The following is a 16333-nucleotide window of genomic DNA, read 5'->3' as shown; positions in this document are numbered from 1 at the left end:
GTCTTCGGACAGTGCTGGCTCTTCGGCTTTGAAACGGAGATGAACACCGCAACCCTAGAGTCGGATTCGACTGGCTTTCGAGCAAGGGAACCTTTACCTTTACCTTTTTATAGTAAAAGACAACAACTATTTGTAAGAGCCAGTGTGTGTTGTCTATCTTCCTGGGAAATAGCGAGTGTTTTAAAGCGCCAGATCCGCCCTCTGTATACACGGGTTTTTAACTCACGCACCGCCCATCCGCTGTAGGGAGAGTTGGTTTGGGCTCCCAGAACCGGTTCCGGTCCGGGTAACACAGAGTCCTCATCTGAAGCCACAGAGTCCATATCATCACTGGATTTACTGTGTTCTTCTTCCCCACCAACCTCTCCTGGCTCTCCCAATTGCAATCTCAGGAACTCATGTGCTTTGAAGACAGAGTCAATCTTTTCTTTTTTGTCCTTAATTTTAAAGGTGACGTCTTCGAGTACCAACCATCTGTACGTAATGCTGTTCGTTTGCAGGATTGCTATTAAGTTTTTGTACTTCTTCCTCTTCTTCCTGATTTCAGATGGGATATCCTTTATAATTCTGATGTTATTCCCTCCCATTTTCAGGGGTATCCTGTAGTTGTTTTGAGTATTAAGTCCCTGACATGTCTCTTCGAGAATCTAACCACAATCTCTCCAGGCAGATTATTTTTCTTGATATAGTTGGAATAGGATCTGTAAACCACATCCATTTCACTTATCAAGTATTCCGCTTTTAAATCTGTAACTGGAGCTAATGCTTCACTCAAAAGTTCTTTTAGATTCTCTCCTTTTGTCTCAGGGACCCCTTGGAATCGGAGGACTAGGTTAGCTCTCTCCATTTGCAGCTGCAAAATTTGAAATTCACCTGAAGTTTGTTTCTTTTCCAGCATTTGTACCTTTTTCTTGACTTTTTTGGTCTTTGTGTCCACTTCCTTGACTTTCTCAACTGTTTGCTCCATTGTTTTTGTAATTTCCGCTAGTTGGAGCGGCTGAGTTGCCAGGTTTTGATTTAGTACAGTTAGCTGCTGGTTAACGTTGGTCATTTGGTCCAGCAGAGGGCACATGGTTTCTGCTAGCATTTTGGATAGCTCTGTAGAGTCTTCCATCCGAGGACTCAAGCCTCCCCGGCTCGCTCGGCTCGCCGTTCCCAGGGCGGGCTTTCTCTTAGTTTTTCGCCATCTCTTTTTAACTTGACTCGCTGTTCATTGTTGGTCCAGGGACCTCACTCAATTGCGGTTAAATCGCCCGATCTCCAACGCTTGTCCCGGCCGGCGGCTCTGAATCCGTACGGACGCAACCGCGGCAGGACCATCGGGGCGGAGGAGTGCCTGAATTCCGCAGCATCTTGCTGTGGAAGAGGCTACCCCTCAAGAGCCCCATGGCAAGGAGCCTTTCGCACATGCTCCATGGGGGGGGCAACGAACAATCGAGCCCCCTCCTCACCACAGGCGCACAGATCATCTCCATGGAGGTCCAGGAGAGCCGTCTGTTAGTGTGTCGCCATTAGCTGGAAGTCTCTGTGGGAGCAGTTTTTGAAGTGGATCTGTGTGAGTGTCAGTTATGAAAGTTATGCATGAAAGAGAGTTAGGAGAGACAGTTGAAAAAAAGCAGTTGAGGTTGTTCAGTGGAAATTCAGTCAGTGGGAGAGGTGAAAGAATCTGTGTGGGATCTGAGAAGGATCAGTATATGTGTATTAAAGTGATACAGTTGACAAGCTCATTTACAGGAACTTTATTCCCAACCAGTTACATAATAACCAACCCCTTATTTTGTTCCCCTTTCAATAAATCCTCTTTTATTTAAGTTAATCTCAGAAGTCATATCAATTATTCCTCAGGACCACAGAGGTGCTTGAAAGCCTAGACCCTGGGTCACAATACCAACATAAGAAGCTGAGAGTGGATTTGGAATTTAGAAAATTCCTGGTGGCAGCCGGAACTACCTATTTTATAAACACCCAGTACAATTTAAAGAGAAACCTAGTCCTCCCCAATAGGAGGTTGTCACAGTAGGCATTTCAACAGTCAGAAAAAAGTATGAGTCATGTCAGGTCTTATGTTTTTAAAAAAACAATAGATTTCTCTTTAAAACTGTCACACATGAAACTGCCTTATACTGAATCAGACCCTTGGTCCATCAAAGTCATATTGTTTACTCAGACTGGCAGCAGCTCTCTAGGGCCTCAGGCAGAAGTCTTGCACATAACCTACTGCTTCGTCCTTTTAACTGGAGATGTCGAGGATTGAACCTGGGACCTTCTGCATGCAAAGCAGAGGCTCTGCCACTGAGCCACATCCCTTCCCATAATAATTGTCATTATAATTTTTAACAAACTAAAGTACTTTTTGTATAAATTTGAATGAGTCAGTGAATATTTGGCTTGTACCCTACACTGGTAGGTTTGCTCCGGACTGCAGGAGGCATAGAGGCAGCAGTGCTTACTTCTGCCCTTGCTAACAAATAGTGCTTTAATTAAATAACAACACAAATCAAGTTGCCTTTTTATACCAGAGTTTATAGTGGCTTAGGTATGCACCAGTTTCTCTCAGGGAAATCAGGATGGGTAGCCATGTTAGTCTTGTCTGTAGCAGTAGAAAAGAGCAAGAGTCCAGTAGCACCTTAAAGACTAACATTTGTGGCATGAATCACTGTGTAGCTCAGAGGTGCTGCCTTACTCTAGGGTAGCTCCAATAGCAGGGGCACCCCACTTCTTAACCCGAACCAGAGACCCACAAACTCAGACCAAGGAAGGCACGCCTGGCCTGAAACACAGAGCTAGCTACAGCACTGGGAAAAAGGGCTTCCATTTCCAGGTGGCATGAGGCAGACCTCAGAGCAAAACCTCCAGTTTTCTCCCCCCCCCCCACCTCCCAGAAAGGTATGCATATGAAACAATGGCAGTTCCACCAGGTAAAGTATCTACATTTCTAAAGGCTATTTAGTAGCCCTTCCATCTCCAGAACTTCACCCAGCCCTTTTGTGTTCACCTATATCTGTGAGAATCCTTTGTCTTCACAACTGTCCTTTGTGCTCCTTCCCTCAGGATACCAATCATACATTCAAATATTTAGCAATCCTTCCTGACGCCAGTCAGGAAACCATCTCCCACCTTTTGTGTAAACTTGGGAACCTATTCAGTCAATGTTGGCAGAACCATTAGTGATAATCAAATCCATTCAACCACCTTCTGTACAGTCACCCTGCACCTGGCTAATCCCATCAGAGCTATTGTGAATCCAGACTCTGCTCCTCTGGAACTACATTGGTCACACCTAGGTCTGGCTCCTTCTGAAGCCGCACCCCCAGGACTCCTCATTGGCCCAGGTAATCTTTTGTCTTCATCTGGGACAAGCCCCTCGATCTGCATTGTTTTCCAGTTTCTATATCCGTCCACGCACATGGCCTCAGAGGGTGTGCCTCTGCCCTCATGCCAACTGGCGGTCTACCCCCAAACTTTTATTTGGGCCATGATCCCATCTCCATGGACCCCTGCATGTCTGGACAGGTCGTATCACCCCATAACTGACCCCTCTATTCACTATCCATCACCTCTGCTTCCTTAGTTCTGTATACCTTGCTCTTTTTCAATGCTTACTGTTTTTGTAATTAGGGAAATTACATATAGAGAGCCAGTTTGGTGTAGTGGTTAAGTGTGCGGACTCTAATCTGGGAGAACCGGGTTTGATTCCCCACTCCTCCACTTGCACCTGCTGATGTGACCTTGGGTCAGTCACAAGCTCTGGCACAGCTGTCCTTTAAAAAGAGCAGTTTGTGTCAGAGTTCTCTCAGCCCCACCTACCTCACAGGGTGTCTGTTGTGGGGAGGGGAAGGGAAAGGAGTTTGTAAGCCGCTCTGAGACTCCAAGTGAAGGGTGGGGTATAAATCCAATCTCTTCTTCTTCTTCTTTAATAAAATCTACTTAATTTACTCTTCATATCTGGAGTCTTCCTACTGTACTGGACCTTGGTATACAATTGGTGTACAATCCTTGTATCCCTCTGGTCTCTCCTGCTGCATAGCTAATTTCCCCATACAACAAAGCAGGCCACTGGCAGTAACTCACGAAAGTTCATCCACTGCCACAAATTTTGTTAAGTCTTTAAGGTGCTACTGGACTTTTGCTCTTTTCTCAGGAGAATAGTATGGAGGTGTGTTGAGAAATAGATTAAACTTCTCCATTGCTGCAAACTTGGTTCATTCATTTTGTACAGCTGATTTTATTTTTTGTCAGCGAAGACTGATAATTAAGCCAGTAACAGTTTCCTGCCCTGGCCAAATTGCTATTATCTACATGTTTTCCCTTTTCAGCCAAAGAATTTGCACAAAAGGTGATTGAAAAACAGAAATCAGCCTTCATTCGCTGGGGTGTGATGGCAGATTGGGAGAATAGCTACTACACGTTTGATAAAAAATATGAAGCAAAACAGCTGAGTATTTTTCACCAGATGTATGATAAGGTAGGTTAACACTTGGTATGTAACAGAATCTCAGCTTTCAGAAAACCAGTCAGTATGGACGGTTTCAACTCTTTCTCTTCCTTTAGGGTGATATTTATCAAGATTATAAACCAGTGTTTTGGTCTCCTTCAACAAAGTAAGTACCAGTCTTGTTTTTTTAATCCTCTGATATAATTCGGGAAGGGGCGGGAGCAGGGCTGGGTGGCAGAGTTTGGGGGTGGTGGGTGTCACTTTGGTATTGTGCCTGAGCAGCTTAACACGCCTCCCCCAGGTGTCTTTAAATACAGTGTTGCAAGATGCATCGTAAGAGCTTGTGAAGTCTTACTGGGCATGCAAGCCTGTCTTTTCTTTTGTTAAAAAAAGATGGCTGTGGGAATGAGAGGAGAAAGAAGTGTTAGCTGCCATAGGCGAAGGCAGGGGAAAGGCCTCAAGTAGTACCCCTTGGCAAGGTGCTACTGGAAGGAAGATATTTGAGCCGCCCTCTTATGTGCTTGTCCTCTATCCAGTACAGCCCTGGCTGAAGCGGAGCTTGAATACAACCAGCAGCACATTAGCCGTTCTGTTTATGTCAGATTTCCCTTGTTGAAACCACCACCCAAATTGGCTTCTCTGATAGGTATGGATTGTGTTCCCAATTCAGTACGTGTGTTCATTTTATTTTGGTTTTTCAAAAAGATGGCCTAATGGAGTGTGTTTCCATCCGTAGATGGAATGCCGCCTGTGAGTCTGATCATCTGGACCACGCAACCCTGGACTATTCCAGCCAATCAAGCTGTCTGTTACATGCCAAATTCAGAGTATGTAATTAGTTGCTTTGATTTATCTCTGGTACTGGAACAACTTGAAATCCGTTTGTACCATTTGCAGTGACATGGTGCAAATAGTAGTGCTGTGAACTAGTCATGTGTGATACTTGTCCCAGTGTTTACATCCAGGAAAGTGTGTGTCAGGCTGTGTATGAGTAATTTGAAAACATTGTGATTTAGGGCTCGATCCAGGCGGCCGCGGTTCGACTCGCGCCTCTCCTCTGCTCGGCTCTCGCCCCCTCCCCCTCCCCCTCTCCTCACCGAGCCAGGCGGCTGCGGGTGTCCTCCAAATCCTCCACAGGCCACGGGAAGCCGCGTGCACGGCGGGACTCAAACGACGTGGCCAATGGGACGTGGCCAAGCTGTTGACGGGCAGGCGAGCCGTCCAAACACTGTAGGGGTGCATTGCGTGCAGTTTGCGTCTTACTGCTTTATAATATAGGGAGGATTTGATTTATATCCTGCTCACAGCATATGATTATAACAATTTAAAAAAATAAAACATAATACCGTAAAAATTAAAATTCAGCTCTATCCATAACTCAGCAGATGTCGATAATCCAATTTAAATACTTTCAGAGACTTTAACTTCTGTATGGGTGCCCGGATGTACTAGTTTTTGCAAGTGCACAAATTCCCACCAATTCATATGAGAGTACCTGTGCATAGCACAGTAAATATAATGAGTGGGTAAGGCAGGAGGGCCAGTCTCATATGGTGTCCGCTGCCTCAACCAAAGGGCTGGCGGAACAGCTCTGTTTTACAGGTCCTGGAGAATAGTTGTATTCTGCTCTGATCTCAATTGGAAGGCTGTTCCACCAGGCAGGAGCCAGAGCCTTTTCAAGGCCTCGTTCAAGGCTAAGCAGACATCCTTTAGGCTGAGGATCACCAGTAGATGTTGATCTGAGGAGCGCAGAATGCTACAGATCCAAAAAGGAAACTTGCATGTTTTCTTTCCTGTGTGTACTTCCCTTTTTTTGTAACCACTGTACAATAAATTCTGTTCCTGTCTGCCTTCATTCCTTTGGAATATTTTTGCTCTCTTCTTAAATACAAAAACCCAAAGTTCTTAAATACAAGAACCCAAAGTTCTTAGTGTATTAATTTTAACTCTCATTTCCATTTAATGGAATGCTTACAGTAATATATTAAAAAATAGGATGAGATTGTAGATATGGATATACCACATTTGCATGTTTATGGTTTCCTCTCAGCTCTGCCACTAGCTCCACTGCCAAATTCTCAATCTACTTTATTTCTCGGTACCCTTGAATTTAAAAAGTTGTGACATTTGGCACAGATAGCTACTAATAAACAGAAGGGAAATCATCACTTTGTTGGCTTTGCTTAATTTCTAGTTTCTACTAATTATAAGTACGTTGCACCTAAGCAAAACAATGCAGATAAAGCAAATATTAGTAGAACTGAAGAGCAGTCAGTGCATTTTATCTAGTATTTTCCCCCACGCTAACGTGGAATGGGTTGATTTAGTACTAGGTTTTGAAAGGGAGTGGACCAATTCATGGAAGGTAGTTCAAAGTTGTTCTCTTCAAACTATTAAATGTGTCCTATTACTTTGTTTCCACATACCAAATCTCACTTAAGTTTGTCACTGTTGGCGAGTGGAGACAGGTATGGCTAACCTTTACTCTGACCCATTCAGGCTGTTGTTAAATGTTGTCACTGACTGGCAGATTTTTCAAGGTACCTAGACAAGCTAGCATAATTAAATTTTGTGCGGATTTCTTAAAAATAATCCTCACAAAATGGGCTTTTCTTCTTTTTGACTCTGATTACAACGACAAGTCCTATGAAAATGCAGTGAAATGGAATTGATGCTTCCCACTGTGTGACAGAAAGTTTCTTGTCAGCACTGCTGTGTCCTGTGAATTGTCACGGGATAAGGGAACCTGATTTCATTAGATCTCGGAAGCTAAGCAGGGTCAGCCCTGGTCAGTATTTGGATGGGAGACCACCAAGGAAGCCCAGGATCACTCTGCAGAGGCTCACAACGGCAAAGCACCTCTGAACGTCTCTTGCCTTGGAAACCCCATGAGGAGTTGTCATAAGTTGGCTGTGTTCATTTGGGTTTATCTGTGTAGTGATTTCATGGTATTGTGACATATTAATATGTATATGTGCATAAACTTGTAGGTATTCGATTGTGAAGTGCACAGATACCGGGGAGCGCTTTATTGTGGCTGCAGACAGAGTTCAGTCTACAGCTGCCATTTTGGATACGGAGTTTGATGTGATTTCAACATGTAAAGGTAGATGCTTTAATACTCTGAATTTAAGAAACCTTAAATGCTTGTATTTATAAACACTGGTCGAGTGTATTATCATTGGCTGACTAACTGGTGAGCAGTGCTTGCATTCTGAGATCTTTTTTTAGTACATTTTGTTGAAGGGTAATTAGTCTCAGTAGATAAGCCCAGTCATTCTACTTTGGGAGGGGCCTTTGAGGTCATCCTTGGGTGTCTTTTCTCATTGGTGCTGTTGATTTTGCTTTTCATGATAGAAATTTACTGAGTGGTTTTTTAAAATTTATAGACTTTGGTAGCTTCAGTTACTCATCTGATTGTTCACTCAGAGGAAGTACTCCTGAAATATGGCATGGATCTCTTTGGTTTATTTTTTGTTTGTTTGTTTTGTGTTACAAACCAGCCTTTTCAAGTGTCTGGCAGAGGGGCTGAAGACTTGTGGACAGTGACGGGGCCTCCATCTTGGCTACAATCTTACTTTAAAATGTGACCAGAGTTCAATTTCCATCACGTCAGATTTGATTCTTATGTTTCTACTTCTGTCTTTTTTGTTTTCTTTTTTCAAATTCAGGGGTAGATTTGGAAAGTGGCACATGTTCACATCCTACAATTCCTGGAAAACAGTCCCCACTTTTACCTGCAGATCATGTGACCATGTCAAAAGGAACGGGATTAGTTCATACAGCCCCAGCTCATGGTATGGAAGATTACAGTGTAGCTTCTCTCCACCAACTTCCCATGGTACTGTGGTTTTGCTTGCTTGGTTTTTTTTAATCTGTGTTTTTCTTTCTCAAATATTCTTGATGTCAAACATTTATAGTTAGAGCGAGACAGAGTGGAAGCTATTAATGTCAATTTTTTAGCCCTCCTGAGAGTGGCTAATAACTTGTGAAACATTTGTATAATCACTTGTTATTCTGTGTTGGATCTTGTCTGGGAGAGAAGTGATCTCCCCCTCCTCTGTCAATTCGCAAGAGAAGTCTGATTCTCTAGTTATAGCTAATTGGGGAGGTGGGGAGAGGACAGGCATTAGAATTGTGCCTCCCCCCCATATTAGATCTTTTAGCAGCTGAGGGAGGGGTGCAGATGGAAAGAGCTACTTGCACACATGTCCCAGTCCAAAGTCCACCCCCTTGCCCCGAGCTTGAATATACATTGGGAGATCCACTCACGGACTTCCTTCCAGCATCATGTGTAGTTTGGCCCTGGAGTTCTGTTCACAGGATTGCTCAGGAAAGTAAGGCACTTGTGTACCAAGAGAACAGCCTAATTCTGTCCTGAAAGCTATCCAATCAAGTGTTGTGAATCCTCAAGTAAATACAGCTTATTGTCTTTGGATAAACTCCTTTTCTGAATCCTTTTGCCATCTGTAGTCAGCTGTCAGCAGATTCTTGGTAGTACTTTTCCTCCAACAGAAAACTCCTTAGGCTGGAGAAAGGACTGCAGATTTTGCTCAGTGAAGTGGTACGATACATGCCAGTATCTTGAGCCTCACTTTAGAGAGATGGAGAGATGATGATGATTTTGTGAGGACTTCTCATGGGAAATCTCATTTCTCCATCCTCAACATCTTTCTGCCTCTATCTCTGGCTTGCCTTCCCACTTCTTCCTGCTCACTTGAAATGAGCATAGGGGAAGCAAGCCAGAAACGGCTCCAACTTCCCCTGTTCCTGGTGGCTGTTGCTGCTGTGCTTGTGAGTTCCAGTTTGGGTTGCTAGCCCAAATGTTTTTGAACTTTGGTGGTGGTGGTGGTGGGAGGTTTCTTAAATTAAGTTAAACCCCCCAAACCTGGGAGTTTCTCTAGTTTTTGTAGAAGCCTGTAGTGTAGCTGTGGCTGGACATGTTGAATGGATTTGCATATCGGAAGTTCCTTAGCTATTAGAGATATGTAGACAAATGTTTCTTTCAGATGTGCAAAGCATACAGCATAAATTGCCTTATAGCAATCCTTACAATAAGCCCTATTTAGGTCAGTCTTCTTCCTCATATTGCAGAATGGGGGCTGGTTTAAGAGAGAGTTGCTCATGTAAGGTCACCTAGTGAGTTCTTTACAGAAGCAGAAGTTGAACCAGGAACTTTCTAATTCAGCTGTCTTTGATCGTATCCTTGTAAAACATGTCTGATAAAACATTCTCAAGTTTTAAATATAACCTCAACTAATGTTCTTCTAGGATTGTCTGGTAGATGAAGGTGGACTTTTCACAGAGGCTGCAGGTTCAGAGCTTCAAAACAAAGCTGTTCTTGAAGAAGGAAATGAAATGGGTCTGTATATGATTTCTATCTGAAAGTAAAATAGGACTTAGCAGAGCTAATCTCCTGTTGTGCTAGGCTGTGGCATTTGAACTTCACCAGTGATCTTTCTATGGCTTTCCACAGTCATTCAGATGCTTCAGGCAGCTAAGAATTTATTGAAAGAAGAGAAATTCACCCACAGCTACCCATATGACTGGAGGACTAAAAAACCAGTGATTATTCGTGCCAGCAAGCAGTGGTTCATTAACACAGCAAATCTCAAGACTGCTGCTCAGGTACTAGACAGACTCTCCAAACCTTTCATTCTTGCTAATCAGACATAATTTTCACTATTCACAATGTTTTCATCAGACTCTCCAAACCTTTCATTCTTGCTAAATTATCAGATATAATTTTCACTATTCAAAATGTTTTCACCTGGTTCTGAATGTTAGTAGGTGACCTCCAGGTGAGAACCCCTGTAGGATATATAAAGGCAGTGGGTTAGATTCTAAGGCATTTCTGCACATTCAAAGGATAGCAGGATTTCTGTGGATTTCCCACTCAAGATAAAGCCCCCCCTTCCCATCACGTCCCATGCTTTTTGGTAGCATGGGGACAGAAATAGATGACATAAGAAACAACCCCAGATCTTGGGACCCCACCCAAGAAAGTGCACAGTGTCCAGTAGGGTTGCCAGACCCGCCTCAGCCACCAGCTGGGGGGGGAGGGATGCCAGATCCAGGTTGGGGAACTCTTGGAAATTTGGGGGTAGAGCCTGAGAAGGACAGGGGCCTCAGTTGGGGTACAATGGCCATAGAGTCCAACTTCCAAAGCATCCATTTTCTCCATGGAAACTGATCTTTGTAGTCTGGAGATGAGCTGTAATTCCGGAGTATCCCCAGGTACCGCCTGGAGGCTGGCATCCTTAGTGCATTCCCCTGGCATCTTGAAATGTATGGTAGCTATTGTTTGGCAGACTGTTTAAGAAGGAATTTAGAATCACCTAGAACAGATTTCTAGATGTACTTGCGCAGCTCATAAGGTACACATTTGGATCATGTGGAGTATTGGGCTTTAAGGTTGCTGTACCCACAGCACCTATGAATGTAAACTGAACTTCTAAATGCAGAGTATTTATTTCAGAAACACAGCTGTGAGGGTTTTTTGTTCAAATTGTGAGAGACTTCCCAAATGGAAAGACATGCTCTTTTGCGGGGAAATACTGCCTTTGCCTCTCTTTGACATGTGACCTTTTGTTGAACTTTAAGGCTTTTTCTGGCTGTTTTACAGGAGGCGCTAAAAAAAGTTAAATGTGTCCCAGCTTCAGGGATGAATAGAATGCTAGAAATGCTGGACAGAAGAACGTATTGGTGTATATCCAGACAGAGGCGCTGGGGAGTTCCCATCCCAGTTTTTTACCATAAGACAACAGGTGAACCCTTAATCAACAGGTATGTATTTTATAGGAATTTCGTTATTTCAAAATGTAGTGTGGTTTGGTTTGGGGTTTTTGCATACAGCAACAATTAGCAAAGGGAATCCTTCAAAGCCCCAACATGCTTTGGCCCTGACTGTCATTGTCCTTGTGATAGGTGCTGTGGGGAAACCATGTAGTTAATAGCATTTCTATGTTTGCTTCACCAGTATGCATATTTGCATAAGAATTCACTCAGGGGATGCTGCAGCCAAAGTGACAGTATGCTGTGTCCAAGTCCTTATCCTTCAGGAGCTTGGTCGAAACGAGCCTGTTGTCCTCTTATATTTATGTTTGGGTCTGCATGGGATGGGATGCATGTAAACAGCTGCTTTTGATACTGAAGTGAAGGGGGGAGCTCTTGTGGTGCAAAGTTGGCATGCATATTGAAGTTTGTGCACACACAGCTGGCCACAGGATTGGGGCTTTTATGCAAACCCTTCACGGTGTGATTAAGAAGGGGACCACAAGCAAATCATTAGTTATATAAAATAAACAAGTGTCCATCATTGTACACATGTACACTTTGCAGTCTCACTACAGAATGTTTGTGGAGGACTATCAGCTGGGCTATCCAGGGTCAGAAATGGAAGCCAGATGTTGCCTCTCAGAAGCAGTGTGAGTAAGCCTTTATTTTTCTCCACAGAAGGTGAGGGTTTACCCTTTACTAATATGGCAGAGGAGTAGACTTGAGCATGTTAGTGGGGCACAGGATATACCTGATGACTCCAAATGTTGAGAATGGAAGTCGGTCCAGTCCAATCTGAGTAGTAGAGCCAGTGTGGTGTCGTGATTAAGAGCGGTAGGACTCTAATCTGGCGAACTGGGTTTAATTCCCCACTCCTCTGCATGAAGCCAGATGGATGACCTTGGGTCAGTCACAGTTCCCTCAGAGCTCTCTCAGCCCCACCTACCTCACAGGGTGTCTGTTGTGGGGAGAGGAAGGGAAGGTGATTCTAAGCCGCTCCAAGACCCCTTTGGATAATGAAGGGTATAAAACCAACTCTCCTCCCCCCCTCCTCCCCCTCCTCCCTATTTCTTACTCATATTAGTTGGTATTTGTGAAGGAGCAAAGACCCCATGGAACAGTGTATAAGAAACTACTGGTATTTTGCTGAATATGGTGAAGAAAGTAAAGGTTCATAGACCAGTTTGCATCACTGGATAAAAGAGTTTGGCTGTAGAAGAACCAAGCTTGTTCATGGCTGTCATTTGGCCAGGGGCCCGGAGTAGTTCACTTGCCATCTTTGGAATGAAAAGCAGGCAACCCTGCTCAGGCCCAGTGCTCGTTCTCCCTTTTCTTTACAACACTGCTAGGCAGAGCCTGGTCAGAATCCAAAATCTCTTCTAATACAGTAGATATTAGACACACACACCCCAGGAGCTAGATACTCTGTACAGAAAGCCTCATTATCTCTCTGCTAGTCATGTCCCTGCCAGTTTTCATGGAGGGAAGGATGGGCCATGCTAAAAGCCCATTATGATGAAGACAAACTGCTTTCGTACATAAGCAACAATTTTTAAGAGTCCATCTTACTTCCTCAAAGCACTTCTTAATGGAAATGTGTACTAAGCTTTTCTTGAACATTGTCTTGATGTAGCTGAGGTTTTGTTGTTCGACACTTGATCATCCAGAACGCTCCTGGGCACCTGGCATGCTTGTCTGCCTGCTGCATAGGAAGGTTATGTGGCTCAAGGGGAAGAAGAAGGGTCCCGCCAAGTCTGGGAGCTGTCATCATGATATTCACTGTGGATCTTTTTTGGTAGGGGGCAGGGCAGAGCAATAGGCTTGAGCGTCTGGTATATTTCGTTAACCTGAAACCCCGATTCCCCATGAGTGTTGGATAACAAAACTTTTACTGTACGTGTTTAGAAATCTAGACTTCTTGCACCTTCTGCTAGTGACTTTGTAGTTGTAGTCCCTTTCGTAATTGAGGCTTATTAGTAGCAAGAACAATTTCCTTCTGCCTATCGTGTGATTTGGTTCTCTGGCAGATGGGATTGGAATAAATTTATTTATTATTTATTACTTTCAATTTATATCCTGCCTTGCCGGGCAAACTGGCTCAAGGCGGCGTACAACAGTTAAAATACAATAAAACAATAAAATGCAATAAAATTCACATAAATTTATACTATATATCAAGCATGCAGTTGTTCCGCCTGGCAGGGTTCCAAATACACATCGTTACAGGTCCCTTCCTACATCTTTGCAGGAAAAGTGGGGAGGGGTGTATGAATGGCAAGTGGTTACTTTTGCAGTGCTGCTCCTCTCCCAGCATTCAGAGAAGTGTGGCAGTGTTCATCCATGTCTTTGCAGCTTGTTGCAGATGGACGCACAGCTGCATGTACACCTCCCTGAGTGTGTGATTTGCTGGGAGGGTGGCAGCTGTGTGTGCTGCTACTGAATTAACAGAAGAAGAATAAAGACAGAAGAAAAGAATAAATGAGGGGAATGTCTGCTGGAGCTGCAGAGGAACCTGTGTGGTAGGAAGAGGAAAAAATGGTAGGTAGGAAATGATGGACTTGGGTTCAGAGAGACCTGTGGTGCTGCAGAAAAGAAAAAGGGAAAATAGGGAGCAAAGAATTCTTGTGAGATTGGGGAAGAAAGAGGGAATTAGCTTGAGAGATGGGAATACAGAGACTTGAGAGCCACAAGGATTTGCAGGGCCGATTTGCAGCTCACTGTCTCAGTTGGGCCTGAGTCCACTCACCCTTCCTCTCATGGTGAGGGTCTCTCCCAGCAGCAGCCTTCCCTCTGGCTCTGCTCTCTTGGAAGAAAGAACAGCTCTTTTTCTGTAACCAGCTCTTTTATTATAAGTCCCCTTTCTCTGTGATTGGCTAAAATTGGCACCAAAACCTCTCAGGGACTTCTGGGAGTTGTAGGCCTGGCCTCCTCCCACTGCTGCTCAGGCTCCCTGGGCCTGCTAGGCCTTTACTTGTACAGCCCTGACCATGACAGATGTAGTGCAGAGGATGTAGGGAAGGGAGGATTAGCAGGAAATGAGTCAAAAAGAAAACATGGATTATAATGGAAAAGAATTATAATGTGACTCTCCTCGGTTTATGGCCCCTTTGCATTAGTTAAAAGTTTTGGTAGGTTTTTTATGTATGTTTGATGTTGACTCTCTTAAAATGAATGCACTCTTAGTCCAGGATTTATGTGATGGGTGCAGAAAAGTAAAACTTGGGACAAAATATTCACTGTTACCCACTTACAAGTCTCTGTTGTGCTAAAAAAAGGACCCTGCTGCTTCATGAGCATACGAGAGTTTTAAGCACACCCTCTTAAAACAAATATGAAAAATGCTGGTCAGGGAGGGAGGGGTATGTGGGATATACTATTGGTGACAGTTTGGGAAGAGATAACTGAGTAAATAGAATGCCAGAGGAATGTGGGAAGGAAAATTCTAAAAGTAGCTGTTCAGGGGTTGGGAGTACTTAGTGAGATTGTTATTCTAAACTCAGAAGTTCTCTGGGAAGTTCTGTCTTCTAATTGTAGGTGGACGAGGTCCGTTTGTGATTTTTTCCTTAATAAAGTGGAGGGGGAGGCACTGGCAGTATTAGGGAGTTTGCTCCAATGTAGCTCAGCCTTAATCGTCTTGCTTCCTGACTTCAGATCATAAGCCTGCAGTGTTTACCACTGTGCAGACCAATGTTTCCTCTAAGCTGTGGAGTCTTGTGAGCAAAAATTCTACTTTGTGAGCTACTGGCATTAAAGTTGTGAGCGAGCAATTTGGCTCCTGCATAAATTAGTTTGCTCTGGAGCCATCCTTCCTGAGCGAAGACAAAAATGTGTGAGCTGAAGGCTAAAAATCTGTGAGCTAGCTCACACTAACTCAGCTTAGAGGGAACACTGGTGCAGACTTAATTATGTTCATCAGAAGAGGTTGGACAGAGGGAAGAAAGGTGCAGTTAGAAGGGGTGTTTTTTTAATTTGTGGTGGAGCTGTGAAAGTAAAAGGGATCTGGTTCCAAAAAGAATCAGTGAAATTGTGAATTATTACATCCCAGAGGACTCAGTACAACTTAAATAAGTCTGAAAATGTTCACAAGTCTGAAGGTGTCAGAAGCAGTGAAGACTCTCCTAGTGGGATGCTAATCATGTCCCTTGTAAGGCTCAGTTGTCAGCTAAATATCAGGATATATCTTTGTGGAAAAACTGAGCCATGCAGGATGAGAAGTTTGAGGAAATAGCAAACCAGTGTTGTTTGTTAGAGTTTGATTCTGATGTATAATTAAACCAGATTTGCAGTATTGCAAAGCCATCATAATTTGTTTTGCATTTGTTCTCAAATTGCCAGTAATCAATGACAGTTGGTTTGCACTTGTTTCCATTTACCTTTGTTTAAAAACTTTGGGGACTGTAATTGGATTCGTATTTTTGGTAAAGTTTATTTTATTTAACAAGGTTTTTTCTTGTGCTTTGCTCTGATCTGCTATTTAAAAATATTAAAATATCAGTGAAAGAAAAAGAAAAAAAGAAGCCAGATAAGAAAGAAAAGAACAATATATACCATGAGAAAGAGACTTTTTCATGCCTCCCCCTTTGATAGGAAAGAAGGGAGTTAGGAGTTAATAATTACTAAAAGGAAACAAGCCAGAACCAAGCCTGCCTCAAGTCATTTTCTCTCGAGTTTGGTGATATAAAGTGGCCAGACAACTTAAATCAGTTCTTCTTCCTGTCAAAGGAGTTTGAAGCATGTTTCATCCATGAAGTATAAAAGTGTTCTTCTGGGTTTTTTAAAACTCTTATTAGTTTGCTTATGTGAACTGTCAGTGTTTTGATTTAATCCACCTTACAATTCATTGTCTTCTGGATGACAACCTAGAATGCTTGCACTACGTGCAAATGGATGTGTCCTTTAGAGCAAATGTAGGCAGAAGGTAAATTATGATCTACTGCTGGACTGATTTCCAATGATCTAGTACCTGCTGGGATTCTTGCAAGGTGTGCACCACTGATAATGGATGCCGGAGGATCATCTGTTGCCTTGAATTCTTTCACGAGGCCAAGCAAATCTTGACAGGCCTACTTTACACGTAAATTAAGAAGCAATCTGTAGAATCATACATGCCATCCCTTCTGC

The 16333-nt window shown here is 43.3% G+C and overlaps 1 protein-coding gene across 2 annotated transcripts in view; it reads left to right on the top strand.

Annotated features, from left to right (window-relative positions):
• Positions 1 to 16333, top strand: part of IARS2 (isoleucyl-tRNA synthetase 2, mitochondrial) — a 54839-nt gene that overhangs the window by 6548 nt on the left and 31958 nt on the right. For both annotated transcript variants that reach the window (XM_015425362.1, XM_015425361.1), the window contains exons 4-12: positions 4317 to 4465; positions 4552 to 4601; positions 4972 to 5081; positions 5172 to 5262; positions 7426 to 7541; positions 8107 to 8276; positions 9707 to 9797; positions 9912 to 10063; positions 11061 to 11221. In XM_015425362.1, the coding sequence (XP_015280848.1) occupies positions 4317 to 4465; positions 4552 to 4601; positions 4972 to 5081; positions 5172 to 5262; positions 7426 to 7541; positions 8107 to 8276; positions 9707 to 9797; positions 9912 to 10063; positions 11061 to 11221 (1090 nt within the window). The remainder of the gene's footprint in view (positions 1 to 4316; positions 4466 to 4551; positions 4602 to 4971; positions 5082 to 5171; positions 5263 to 7425; positions 7542 to 8106; positions 8277 to 9706; positions 9798 to 9911; positions 10064 to 11060; positions 11222 to 16333) is intronic.

Source organism: Gekko japonicus, unplaced genomic scaffold (genome assembly GCF_001447785.1).
Source record: "Gekko japonicus isolate JY-2015 unplaced genomic scaffold, Gekko_japonicus_V1.1 scaffold153, whole genome shotgun sequence".
Classification (NCBI taxonomy): Eukaryota; Metazoa; Chordata; class Lepidosauria; order Squamata; family Gekkonidae; genus Gekko; species Gekko japonicus.
The sequence above is the reverse complement of the archived record's forward strand: the minus strand, read 5'-3'. Positions and strand labels throughout refer to the sequence as shown.